The 14677-nt window shown below is 37.4% G+C and overlaps 1 protein-coding gene across 1 annotated transcript in view; it reads right to left on the minus strand.

Annotated features, from left to right (window-relative positions):
- The window catches only part of LOC107689324 (protein TALPID3-like), a 119663-nt gene that overhangs the window by 45510 nt on the left and 59476 nt on the right, over positions 1 to 14677 (minus strand). Inside the window, exons 12-17 of the mRNA XM_016487272.1 lie at positions 12997 to 13069; positions 12357 to 12626; positions 9378 to 9552; positions 8982 to 9155; positions 2843 to 3039; positions 1879 to 1983 (exon numbers count right to left, since the gene is read on the minus strand). Coding sequence (XP_016342758.1) covers positions 1879 to 1983; positions 2843 to 3039; positions 8982 to 9155; positions 9378 to 9552; positions 12357 to 12626; positions 12997 to 13069 — 994 coding nt within the window. The remainder of the gene's footprint in view (positions 1 to 1878; positions 1984 to 2842; positions 3040 to 8981; positions 9156 to 9377; positions 9553 to 12356; positions 12627 to 12996; positions 13070 to 14677) is intronic.

Raw genomic sequence — 14677 nt, forward strand, 5'->3', positions numbered from 1 at the left:
CAAGCTCGATTAAACATGATAGTTTATTTCTTTACAATATTCTAAAAACAGTCTAAAGCTTTATTTAAAAAAATTACATTATTTATTTTATAAAAATGTATATTTTTTTACTTATATAGAAATGCATTTTAAGTTTTAAAATGTGTTGATTTTTATTTTAAAATTATATTTTTGATGTGATTAATTGTGAACTCAACCTCAATGCATAGTCAAAAGGAAACCACAAATTAACTTCACAGATTCTAGCCTGAATATAGAAGATGCGCATCTACGCTTACTTCCAGAGAACTGTAATGATTGCTCTGATGCTAACATCAGCAGACAGACCACAGAGAGGCTTTGTCCTCCTAGACGCTTGCTCAGAATCTGCTAACGAACCCACAGAAAAGCTACGGAGCTGCATCTGTTGCCTAGCAACCAGATGTGAATGGCTGAGGTCGGGATTGGAGGAGTAAGAGCAGAAAACGCTGCCGGCAATGTCCCCCCTGAAACATTATACATTCAGCTCCATACACACACGCAAACGCACACACCTCATCCATCTTCATCCGCTCGAGCAGGTTCTGAGAGCACGAGCACACAAGCATGCACGGCTTGGCAAAAATCAATGGCAGTTCGATGAGAAATGCAAACCTGGAACAAAACCGACCCTTATAGCAGTAGTGTGTGTGTGTGTGCGTGTGGGTAGAATCTGGGGTCTGCCAGTCTGATGAGTCATGGGCATTAACTGGGCACAGACAGAGTGCTGAACGCAGCCATGCTGAGCTGGCAGACCAGAACACCTCTGCCGAGCTGCATCAGGCACAGGATCTGAGAGGAAGACATATGTGTTTGCACCTGTTTGTAAACTATCTGTAGTGCGTAGATTTGAATATGTTTAAAAGTCTACTGCTTTAACAAAAACATGCAAAAGCATTATGATAAACACACTGTGATAAATGTTTTTTTTTTCAACAACAATAGTAATAAAATCAAAAAAAAAAAAAAGATTCTTCAGACAGCTGATATAGTTCCTCAGCTGGATGTCTAGGCTGCTGTTACTATGAAATTGAAACTGATGTGGGAACACAAGTATGTGCTTGTGTATATATATATATATATATATATATATATATATATATATATATATATATACACACACGCTCCACAAATTAACTTCACAGATTCTAGCCTGAATATAGAAGATGCGCATATACGATTACTTCCAGAGAACTGTAATGATTGCTCTGATGCTAACATCAGCAGACAGACCACAGAGAGGCTTTGTCCTCCTAGACGCTTGCTCAGAATCTGCTAACGAACCCACAGAAAAGCTACGGAGCTGCATCTGTTGCCTAGCAACCAGATGTGAATGGCTGAGGTCGGGATTGGAGGAGTAAGAGCAGAAAACGCTGCCGGCAATGTCCCCCCTGAAACATTATACATTCAGCTCCATACACACACGCAAACGCACACACCTCATCCATCTTCATCCGCTCGAGCAGGTTCTGAGAGCACGAGCACACAAGCATGCACGGCTTGGCAAAAATCAATGGCAGTTCGATGAGAAATGCAAACCTGGAACAAAACCGACCCTTATAGCAGTACAGGATGCTGGAGCACAGCCAAAATCTAATGGCATAATATCCATCCATTCTCAGAACGGCGCCAAGACCAGCTGGTGTGTGAACACACACACACAAGCAAATGTACATGTTAGATGACGTATGTTCTGGGTGTATGATACATCTGAAAGTCTGCAGAAGTATTAGCAATTGCTTTGGTACAAAACATGGAGAATGAAATATGGAGAATGCTACGAAGAATGCTACGAAGGCCAACGAAAGGCCAACTAAATAATAAGGGTCTACTTAGTGTAGTTGGTGATTTGGGTTTTACATGGGTTGAAGGTGGAGGAAGGATGGTTTCGGCTGGAATCAATGGTGTAGACGAGGAAGCTGGCCGGATGCACAGACCACTCTCAATGTTCACACCAGGCTGGACCTGCAAACAAAACACAAATCCATTTGAATAAAAACAGCATGTGGAACAATAGCCATTCAGCTTGCAGTAGGAAAGTGAAAATCTGATTGACAAAATCAAAATATATATGAAGATAAACATATTACCTATTAACAGGAGTGTAATTTTTGAACCAATGACATTTCACTGTGGGCAGAGTTGTTCAGCATAATGCAACAAACATACACTACCATTCAATAGTCTGTGGTTGGTGAGATTTTTTATTGTTTGAAAGAAGTCTCTTATGTTCACCAAGGCTACATTTATTTGATGGAAAAAAACACAATTATTGCTAGTAAAAAAAAAAAAAAAAGTTTCTATTTAAATATATTTGAAAATGTATTTTTTTGCCGTGATGCCAAGCTGAATTTTCAGCATAATTTCTCCAATCTTCAGTGTCACATGATCCTTCAGAAATCATTCTAATATGCTGATTTGCTGCTCAAGAAACATTTCTTTTCATTATCAATGTTGAAAACAGTTGTGCTGCTTAATATTTTTGTGGAAACCATGATAAATTTTTCTGTGATAGAAGATTCTTTGATGAATAGAAAGTTCAAAAGCATTTATTTGAAACTAAAATCTTTTGTAAAATTATAGATGTCTTTATAATTTTGTTGAATAAAAGTATTACTTTGTTTTAAAAAAATTTTACTGAGTCCAAACTTTTAGTAGTGTAATACCAAGGAAGAAACTATTTATTGCCTCACACTATCATACTAATTGGTTATCACACAGTGCCATTACTTCTGTCCAAATACTTAATTAATATAATAATATTTTAATTGTAAAAGCAACAAAAATGTAAAACTGAGATACTACTGTGTGTTACAGCTCTTACCTGTATTTGGAGCTGTGGGGTCCGTCTCTTCGGTTCTGACTGGACCTCCAGTAAGATGGTGTTGGGTTTCCGAATAGCAGGAGCAGGTTTGGGTTCAGGAACAGTGATGGAAGGGAAGGAAGTTGTTACAGTGGCTGGTTTGTCACTAATGATGACCCATGAAGGCACCGGGGCCTGGCCGTCCACTCTGGGCTTACCTAGAGAGACCATTGGATTGTAGCTAAAAGGTTATAGGTTCTATAGCAACCCACATTTGCGCTGCATTATGATTTGCGTTTCAGAAAGTAATGACATGTGAAATTGAATTTGCATTGCTTGAATTGGTCTTGTACATTACTTTTTGTTTTTTTCAAAAAGATGAAATTATAGTAGAGAACTCCCTTTTGAACAGCCTGTTCACACCACAAACAATAACAATAAAGAGAACAATAACGATAATTATTTTAGTGTCCACACCAACACACAATATCGTTCTGTTTATTATAAGTGCGCACTGTCGTTTTGTCATCTGCCACTTTAAATCAAGCTCATTAAAGTCGGATGGATTCTGATTGGCTGTCAATGTTTTTTTATCGTTCATCTGCTGGAAAAAAAAACACTTTGAAAGTGATAACAATATCGTTCTTATCATTATAGCTATGATGTAGAGTTCCTTATTCTGACAGAATTAGAATGATAATTAAAACTTTATAGTAATCAATATAGTTACCATCCTAGGTGAGAACGGGCCTTAAATCTTCACAATATTCTAAATAGACTAAAGCTTTAAAAATGTATTATTTATTTGAAAAATATATTTGTTTATTTTAAAAAGTATTTAAATTAAATAAAATTAAACTGCATTTATTTTTAATTTTTAATTAAGTATTAGTATATATTGGGGCCTGATCATTCACTCTGGGCTTACCTACAGAGATACATGGAGTAGTGGTTGATGATCTGGGATTGTGACCAAAAAATTATTATTCAAAGAGTTTGTGTAAAAACACGCATTTACATTGCATTATGAAACGCATTTCAGAAAGTACTGACATGTAAAAAAATACAATTTGCATTGCCTGAAGTCAGGGGTCTCCAAACTCTGTCCTGGAGGGCTGGTGCCCTGGATGTTTCTAGTATGTCTAGTAAGACCTTGATTAGCTGGTTCAGGTGTGTTTAATTAAGGTTGGAGCTAAACTCTGCAAGACAGTGGCCCTCCAGGACCGAGTTTAGACACCCCTGCCTGAAGTGCTCACCGTTTTGTGCACAATATGCTTTGGATAAAATTATCTACTAAATGACTGCTTATTTACTTACCTACACACTCAAAAAGGAAAAAAGTCACCTTTTTATTCAGGCATTGGGGATACGTGAACATGTCTGCAGAGTGAAACATTATCATAACAGCTAGAAGCGACATTAAACACAAAATCTCCATCCCCCTTTTTTCCACAGGATGCGTGAGTGCACAAGGAATACACTCCGGCAGCCTAAACGCACCTCTGCCAAACAGTCCTAAAGTCTGCACATCCATCGTCCTGATGCAGCGCAGATAACATCAACATGCTGTTTACAGGCAAGGGCACAACGCCACCCTAATACTCACGCAAGAGGGATATTAAAGACAGACGCACTCCTGCAGATGGAGCCCACACACACACACACCTACTTATTACTTCATCTCTCAACACACCGCAGAGCGATTGCAAAGGACATCCACGGTACTTTAAAGTGCCGTGTCAGCCCAAAACACATTTGCACACATCTGGCCGAGCGGGATGCCAACATGATTGGCATCTGTTCTGCAACGGGGCCGTGAGAGAAACAGGTTCAGCCAGAGTGCTCTAGAGTGGGTTTGTATCATCCCCGTTTGCAGGAAGGCATGTTATAGACACACATGCCCCATTACATAAAGACGTGAGTCTGGCCTCGGCACATTAACGGCGAACGAGGAGACTGGCATTAGCATAAATCTGCTGTGAGCACCGCAATCTGTTTTTCCCAGCCTTCAATGCAAAGCAGGGGAAACATACGCTTTACGATTTCCATAATTTGGCTGAAGGGCATCCAAACAGTGGCTCAGGAGCAAGAAGCACTGACTCATCTGGAATGCACAAATACTTCTGATAGCAAACATGTGGCTTCTGCTGAAGGAAAGCTTGAAAGGAGGCATTTGTATTCCAGAACCTCAAGAGAGTGTGCGCTCTGAAATGCGAAACCAGATCGGACTGATTAGCACAATGATGGACAGTAAGAGATGCTATTACGGGGTATATGCAAACCAGAGAAGCCACAAGGCGTGCAAGGAAACAAAGAGCCGAATGAAGGGACAGAATTCACAGCCCCCAAAATGCTTGGGAATACATCCAAGAACATGTAAATGTAAAAAAACTGACTTTACTGGACCCGAGGACACAGCATCAGGAGACCTGGGAAAGATGATGGAGAGAGCGATGATGAGATGATTAGAACTAAATAAACGCACATAAATATGTGTGCACACGCCCCACTTCTGCAACCACATGCAATTTAGTCACATCTTCACCATTGGGGCTACCACCAGGAATTCACCTCAGAGACAGCAAGCTATAGTGAGCATGAGCCATCAAAGCATCTCGGCCAAACAAGAGCAGAAATCAGTGTGTAAATTACGAGTCTTCACAAGGATTCTTTTTTTATCAATAATACATTTGGGGAAGAAAAGAAAAAAGATTGTTCATTATACAAAGTTGTGCATAATTCAGAAATGAATTGAGCATTAATTGCAATTCAAATCTGAATGTAAGGAAGAGGAATTAAACTGATGGATGGATGGACAGATAGAGCGAGCGATGATGGATGGATGGACAGGCATACAGAATGAGAAATATAGAAAGATAGAAAGATAGAACGATAGAACGATAAATAGAGCGATAGAACGATAGATAGAACGATAGATAGAGCGATAGAACGATAGATAGAGCGATATATAGAGCAATAGATAGAACGAACGAACGCTAGATAGATAGATGGATGAATGACAGACAGGATGGATGGATGGACAGACAGAATGACAGATGGAAAGATAGATAGATATTATGATAGATAGAACAATAGCTAGATGAGAGCTAGAACAATGGATGGATGGACTGATGAATGGATAGACAGAATGATGATGGATGGATGGATGGACGGACAGACAGACAACGATAAACAGATGGATAGATAGACAGAACAACCATGTTATTATTTAAAGAAAGAAAAAGTATCATAAAAGCTCCTGAGTTAGACTGAAAATGGGAATGCTGCTGTAAACCGTATAAACTCTGACTTCCCTTGATCGCTGCTGTGTTGATTCGACTGCCACTTTCTACTCTCGGAGTGCAGAACTTGCTAAGCAGATTTGCGGAGAGCTTGTCTGCTGTCGTTCGCGTGTAACTGTGACTCGGGGGCCGTCTGTGGATGAGCCGCACCGAACATCTGCAGCAGATGAAAGGCTCTCTCACCATTCCCATGGGGCGCTCTGCAATTCCCACTGCTGTCCCCAGAGTCACGGTAGAGAGGGAAATTAAGCCAGCTCTAATCTACAGCCCTCCAGAGACCCAGTCTGAGCCTTGGCAAGCCAATCCAATCCAGGCTGGCCCGATCTGGACTCTCTCCTTCACAGATACTAATACAGAAGTGGCTGGGAGGTTTTTAATGAGAGTCTGGAACTTTCCGCTTGGGTTTCATTCACACATTCGGTGTGACGGGAAATAGAACAGCCACAAGGATGACACTGGTGGACGATTAAGACGCCTTGGGAATTGCCTCGACTGGTAGAAAATGTGCTTTTAGTTAATGTGGGGTATTAAAGAAGTTATCAGGAGATCCTTCACTTTCATTGGATGAAAGTTAGACGGGTCTGATTTTGGGAATGAGATGGAGATGCTCTGAAATGTAGGAGAATGCGTTTAACTTGCTTTGCACTTTCATTTTAGACCCTCCCTCAACATCCCTGCTGAGAAGACCAGCATGGCTAAACAAGGCCAGACGGGTCAGTGTGAGAGTTGAGAAAATTTCAATGTACGGGCAAATTTCAATGATTTGATCATGTGTGGTTTTATGTCTCGCAAACAAACATATGGTTTACTGTGATGTTGTGAATTATTTACATTTTTTTGGTAATTCTGTTGAATTCTGCTGACATAAATATGTCAAGGTAATGTTACAATAAAGCAAGAAAGATTTGGAAAGAAGTATATGTAATTAAAAATACAAACTTTTTTTTTGAGGAAAAAACCCACACTTCTCGTCACTTCAGGAACAATTCTGCAGTAGTTGTCTGTTTCAGACACATGCACAAATGCACAAAAAACAAACATTAGTGTTACATAAACGTAAAAAAAAAAAGGCTAATGTTCAATTCTAATATTTGAACAACATTAGCATTCTAGCTGCAGTTATTCCTTAGAAGAATTCCAATAATGCAACTAGTAGCGAAAGGAACTTCAATATGACCACGAAGGGAGTTCAGTGTCTACGACGGCGATCAGGGCCACTGCACTGCAGATGTGATTAGCCAGTCTTTGTTCACTCTAGCGTAGCTCAGATCAGAGGTCAGTCCAGCGTACCGGCAACAGCCCACCTGCCATTTCAAACATTACTAGGCCATTTTCATTACTGCTAGTTAATTTCTCAATACCCTGAGCCACAATTTGGGAAACATTTGAATACTGTAAACAGCTTTAGCGGAGCAAAGGTGTTTCGTCTTTGCCATTTTTTTATGTAATACCTTTAATTACCTCTTCAGTCCATTGCAGAAAATAACGACAGCAATTCAGCTGTTAGCAAACTAATGGATCGTTTCGGTGCCAGGAGGTCGTAATCCTCAAAAGGAAGGGGAGATGGAATATAAGAAACTCATAATATGAACACTTTCAAAATGTTTTCAATTGGCTATTTGCAATTACTGCCCTAAAAAGTGCCCTCGTAAAGCATGACGGTGTTTTCATTCATATGGCTGTTCAGGCTAATAAACAGAATTACGTCCAACCGCACAAGGTCGGATCTGAGATGAAGTTCGCAGTGATTGGAAGCGGGAAAATGAGAGTGTAATAGAAAGGCATTAATGTCCCTGGCAGTGATTAAACGAGAGCGGCATAGTAAGGCTTTTAACGAGTGGAGAGGCAGCCGTAATTAAGAGCTAAACTCACACCGCTGAAATGTCTGTCTAATTAAGTCCATTCTTTAATGCTGGCGTGTGCTCAGAGCCAGCCAGAGGAGAGACGCTTTATGACTGCAGCATGTGGAGGCTGTCTCAACCATTCATGCTGCGTCAGACGTCTTTGTTTCAGAATGGTCAGAGGTTTAATGGACACCGAACAGCAAACACTGTGTGTCATCAATTGTGTCATCAATTGTGTGTGTATTAGGTATTTTTAGGCATCACAGACAAAATCCTGATGCAAAATCATGAGGTCATAAACAGAACTCCCATTACATCAAATTTAGCTGCACCCTTGCAATATATAAGAAAAGAAGCAATGAATAGGGCTGCATGATTATTTGAAATGCAACCAAAACTGCAATTTGGCATAGTGTAATTATCAAATCACAAAGGCTGCGATTTAATTAAATAAATATGAGCTGCGTGCTTCAGAGTGAATCTCTGCATCTGCTCTGAGTCTGGGTCACTTTAACATGCATTTGAGAACACAACATGCCCCAACCATCTTCCCATACATGTAATGAGAAGAGCTTATCAACAGAAGTGACGCTTTAAGAGCTCTCTGCAGTTTTTCATCAAAATATAAGTTGAAAGGTTTAACATTTGAAATTGAAGAAATTAAGCCAAATATTAGAATTGTAGTTTTACGATTCTAATGTAAAATAAAATATTATTATATTATTTTTCTTATTATTATATTATATTGTTTTTATTTAGCAAATATTATATTTTTTTATTTAATAATAATAATAATAATGATGATTATTATTAATATTATTATTATATAGCCATACTGACATATAATCACAAAATTTTGGCCAAATTGTGCAGCTTTACAATCACAGCAAACATGCATTTTAAATCACGATCACAATTTTTTTTATCAGAAAAATCACAATTAGATTTTTTTCCTAATCATGCAGACCTAGCAGTGATTCTGAGTGATTTCTACTCGTGCTAATGGTGGCTTACCTAAAGGTATGGCCATGGGAATGAGGTAACCTCGCACTGGAGAGCCAGGCTGCTGCTGTTGGGCAGGATCACTGGGGCTGAACAGGAAATGGGGCTCAGAGACTGAAGACTGCAGCGCAGGACCATCATCCACAAACTGGCTAGTTTGGGTTTTAGATGACTTCATCTTCACCCCTATTTGAGAGAATGAAAAGGGAGGGACAAGTAGCATTCAAGATCTTGGACAGAAAAGGCCAAATTAGGGGTGGTCACGATCATTTTTCATGTTGTTTGTTAAGACTTCTTTGCAGGTTGCTAGGCAGTACAGCCAAACAAATTTCCCTATTAAAAATATAGTCCTATAATGTAACAAAACATAAAAAGAAAATAATTACTAATTGAAGACCTTTACCTCACCTTTGACAGTCTCTACTACTTTCGGTCGTTGCGGTTTGGATTTTGGCGTGGGGGAGTTGAATCGAAGGTAAGGGCTTTTTTTAAGTGTTCGTCGATGGCCATCATAAAGGGCTTTTCCATACAGCCTGACCAGATACTCCTGATCATCCTGAGATTTTATCCCAGCCGGCTGAGCCTGAAAGAATAATACACACTCCATCAACAAACGGTGTAACAACATGCCATTTTATACATTATACATGGCACAATATGTTATGATACAGTACACTCATATCTATGGAAAACTATATTATGATTTCATCACATTGATGATAAACATAGTAAAATATATTATGTTACGCTTACATCTATGGTATAACAATCACATCTATAGTAAACATGGTAAACTATATTGTTATCCTCACATCTATATTATAACATATATACTATATTATAATATATATATAATACTATATTATAATATATATATCTATGGTAACTAAGGTAACTATATTATATTATGTTCACTTTTATAATACATTTGAAAATGTAGGATCTATGAGATTTTTTTTATGTTTTGGAAAGTAGCCACTTACGTTCACCAAAGCCGCATTTATTTAAACAAAATTACAGTAAAAACAAAAATATCATGAAATTTTATTACAATTTAAACTAACGGTTCTCTATTTGACTATATTTTATAATGTAAATTATTCCTGTAATGAAAAGCTGGATTTTCAGCAGGTATTACTAATATTTTTTGAAACCAAGATTCGGGATTATTTGATTTGATTTATTTATTTGTTTTATTTAGAAAACAAATAGAAAGAACAGCATTTATTATTATTCAGCATTTATCATTAATTATTATTATTAATCAAAAGAACAGCATTTATTTGAAATAGAATTATTTTGTAACATTATAAATGTCTTTACTGCCATGTTTGATCAATTTAATGTGTCTTTGCTGAATAAAAGTATTTCTTTCAAAAAATGGTAAACAGGGTAAACTATGCTACGCTATAATACACTCATATATATGGTAAACATGGTATACTAATACTATAATACACTAATTTCTATGGTAAACATGGTACAGTACATTATACTTCTATACACTGATATGTATAAAAAAACAAAAACAAAACACTCATATCTACAGCAAACATGGCACAATAAATATACAGATATATAAAAGACTACATGCTATAAGATTGATCAGAATGTGTTTAAAAAGTAGAAAATGATAACTTTGCTTATGTAAAGTGAGGTATTGCCATATGGATTTCATTTAGTTTCATCTAAAACTCATGGCAACCCGAGAGTGTCTCCAGCAAAATAACGCTCAACCTTTTGTAACTGTGTGCTCTGTTGTCTGGATTGACTGCACCTTTACCGATAGCAGCAATTAAATGCCTGAATGGCCTCCACACATAGTAACCTTCAGATAACCACTGGATGTGTTGCTAGGTTAAGAATCATCCACGCAAACACCAGGCAACATGCACGGCCATTAACAGGACCAGGCTTGTGCCAAACACAGATAAGACAGGCCTGCCTCTCGTCTTCTCGCTCTTTATTTTTAGCAAATTAGTGTCGGGGCAGCATATGGGTACTCAAAGCGGCTAATTTAGAGAAAATGCCACTGAGACACAGAGAAGTATTGAGCTACAGTGCTTACATCCAGATGGGCCATTTTGGGAGTGTTGTGAGCTTGTCAGGTCACGGTGCTAAGTAAACAACACATACAGGAACAAACGCTGCAAACAAATAGGTTAACAGAACCTACAGTTCATTATCAGTTTCAATATAACACACAGATGATTTGGACCATAGCCAAAGAGCCAATTATAAAGCTCTAGTGTCATATAATCATAATCTACTGCCTACATAGGCAGCATCCAAACCAAAATGAGACCTCATACAGCAAGTCTGGGTTTTCAGACTTTTTAATGGCAAGAACCTCAAAACATGCTGATTCCAGATAATCTTATATTTTTATTCCTATTTTATTTTTTTAATGGTATCCGCAAATAATAGCTGACTGTTGTAAAACTGAAAGGCATTCAACAATTCAGAATTATATTTAATAATAAATATGCTTACATTTAAGTGATTTTGACAATCTGGTTTATTTCTAATGTTTGTGTTTTGGCTAACAGAAGTAGTTCCGATGGCCGATACAATATATATATATATATATATATATATATATATATATAATAATCTATCTATCTATCTATCTATCTATCCACATAAATTACTTAAATTATTTAGCTATTCATTTAATACTTAAATGAAAAGATCTATTCTACCTAATCACAATAATTAATTGTAAATAATAAATTGAAAATTAAATATACAGTGGAGCATACAAAATACAGTAAAATAAAGAAAAAAATCTAATAAATAAATAAATGTTATATACATTAAGTTATACATACATAACTTTATTGGGATTATATTTATTTTATGTCTTATATTTTTCTATATGTATATATTTCTAATAAGTGTATCTTTTTTCTATCCACTATTAGAGAGATATGTATAAACCAAAATAAAAACAAGTTTAATTTCATTTAATTTTTTCCCAATAAATAGTGTTCCTAAAACATACATTTTGTATATTTGTTTTTCTCTGAAATTTTCCACAGACCCCCTAAATCCCTCACGAGCAACATTTTTAAAAATGCTTTGTCACGTTATAACACGTCTCGAGACACTGCCATCTTTTTGCATCCATCAGCGCTGTGGCTAAACGCTACTGTGTGGCATTTAGCATTTTTAAAAGCAAAAACACATTCTGTGTGAACAAATTTCAAATTTGACCAAAATGAGGTATCTTATTTCACAGCCTACTATCTGGAATAGTCAGGAGTATGATGTCTAGGTAGGCAGCTCATTAGGTATTGCAACAGATCCTCAGAGGAGTTTGGTTACTGTTCATTGTGTGAACACATTTGGCACTGCATTAGATAACACTGATATAATCCTGCTCACCGTCTCTCGCTTCCCTTCAGGTCTGGTTCTGACAGACAGAGCGGGTTGTTTGCTGTGTGCCAGTGTGTTTTCTGCTTGCGCTCTAACTGAGCCTCTCAGAGAGGTTTTCTTCTCTGCCGCAGAGGTTTCACTTCCCCCTCTTGCTCTTCCTCCCCCTCTCGGACCAGCCACACGTCCGCTCCTGCTCCCCTGGCCCTGCTGCACCACTTTAGAGACTGCAGCATCGCTCCTCTCCACAATCCTCTCAGAGTTCTCCCTCACCAGCTCATCCTGCCAGGAGAAAGAGAAGGAGAAAGAGACAAGAAGACCTTGTAGTCAGAAACACTTGCATGTGTGCTCAATGGATTGTGCACTGTAATATAAGCTAAAACAATTCAGAAACTTTTGAAGTGCATGATGTGGTGAGTTTTTGTCCGTTTTATTGTCTGCCAGGTAAATAATCATAAACGATGATTGGAAAAGTAATAGCAGACCTCTGTTCAATGCCAAGCATTATCAAAGGCAAAAAGCACTAATGACTATTCAAATATTTTCTCTTTTAAAACAGTATTTTGGAGAACAAAGAACACTGACAGATTGTGCAGAAACACCAGATTGTATGTGAAGGCTGAAAAAAAGACGATCTTTCAGTTCAACTCACCTGAATCTCCTTGCTGAGTGTATTGATCCAGGCATCAACTGTCTTCTTTATCCTCAGCTCTTCACGGACATCTCTACAGGACGAGACATATGACAGGACGTCAATGTCTTCAAAGACATGACAGAAAAAAAAACTATTCATCTATAAACTCGAGCAACAGAGCTACTTTTCCTGTTGGTAAACCTTGTTGTGTTGCTCCAGGCACGTTTAGTCATTCTAGTGCTTTATATGGGTTTACTTTTAGAGATGAATTTACCTCGAGCTGTGAATTTCATTTAGTATTTGGAAGGGAATGCACAAACACGAATCTTCGATCATGAATTGCTACATAAAGCCAGGCTAAATGAAGAGAATTTAAATGGATTTATGGTGTGCAGTGCATGAAACGGAGACGTAAACTACCGTTCAAAAGGCCGGGTATTTTGGTGGGATTTTTTTTTTTTTTTAAGAAATTAATACTTTTATTTAACAAGGATACATTATTATGATCAAAAGTGACAGTAAAAATATTTATGTTACAAAACATTCCAATTTCAAATAAATGCAGTTCTTTTGAACTTTCTATTAATCATAAACAAAATGTGCACATCCAACGTTCAACCATAAGATTGATTTCTACATCTTCTAAATTAACTGAATGGATTGGAAACTAGATTTGCCTTGCAGAGCATATTTTGACATAAACAGGGACAAAAACCAACACAGTTAGCTGGACTTCGGTTAGCATGGTTTTTCTTATTTTCATATCCTGAATATCTAAGATCCCCAATCCCAATGAAGGAAGACATCTGCAGGCAGAGCTAATCTAAATGTGGTATATTGCATTTAAAGGTGCAACAGTCTTCCAGCGTTTCTCCGCTGCACACATTATGCTAATGCCCTGCTGTCTATTGGCCTGTTAGCCCATCTCTGCATCACTTATTGCACTGTATAAATCATAGAGATGAGGAGACGAGTGACAATCCCAGCATGCCGTCCAGCTGCTGCTTTGAACCGCCAACAGCCCATGTATCTAATGCTTGCTTCCTTTTTCCTCTTTTCATCTATGACTTTCTGCTCAGAGGGGTTTATAAGAGCTGAAAAACAAAGCCAAAGAATGTGGGTTTGTGTTTAAGGGCACACTAGAGTTCATGCTATGTCAAAAAATAAATAAATAATAAGAACCTAAAGGAAAAATGCAAGTATTTCTGAAAGTGACGCTCATGCGGCCAAAAGATGAGAATCTAGGGATGTGCACTACTACATATTTTCTTAAAAATGCAAAACTCATGGTGGGATGCTCAAAAACAGAGTGACGTGACACAACAGCCAAAGACATTCATCTACATGTGTCTGGCTATAGCAACGCTGATTTAAAGGGGGAAAACTTAAAGACACAACTTTTCAGAGAGGATTTTGCTGAGCAGCTGAAGTACAGCAGACTGTCAGCATGCTAATTAATGCACTGAAGCTAATAAAAATGAAAACAGTAATTCAAAATATTTTATATATAAATTATCTACAATAATAACAACAAATAATAACTATTGAAACTATTGAAAGCTAGAAATAAAAACGTTTTAAAAATACAAATAAACACACAATAATTAAATATTTAATACATAATTAGAAAAACATAAGAATTGTTGTTTATTATTAATAAATATATTTTTAAAAATAGATATAAAAATAAAAAAATTAA

The sequence above is a fragment of the Sinocyclocheilus anshuiensis genome, unplaced genomic scaffold, assembly GCF_001515605.1.
Source record: "Sinocyclocheilus anshuiensis isolate Anshui unplaced genomic scaffold, SAMN03320099.WGS_v1.1 scaffold1006, whole genome shotgun sequence".
NCBI classification, from domain to species: Eukaryota; Metazoa; Chordata; class Actinopteri; order Cypriniformes; family Cyprinidae; genus Sinocyclocheilus; species Sinocyclocheilus anshuiensis.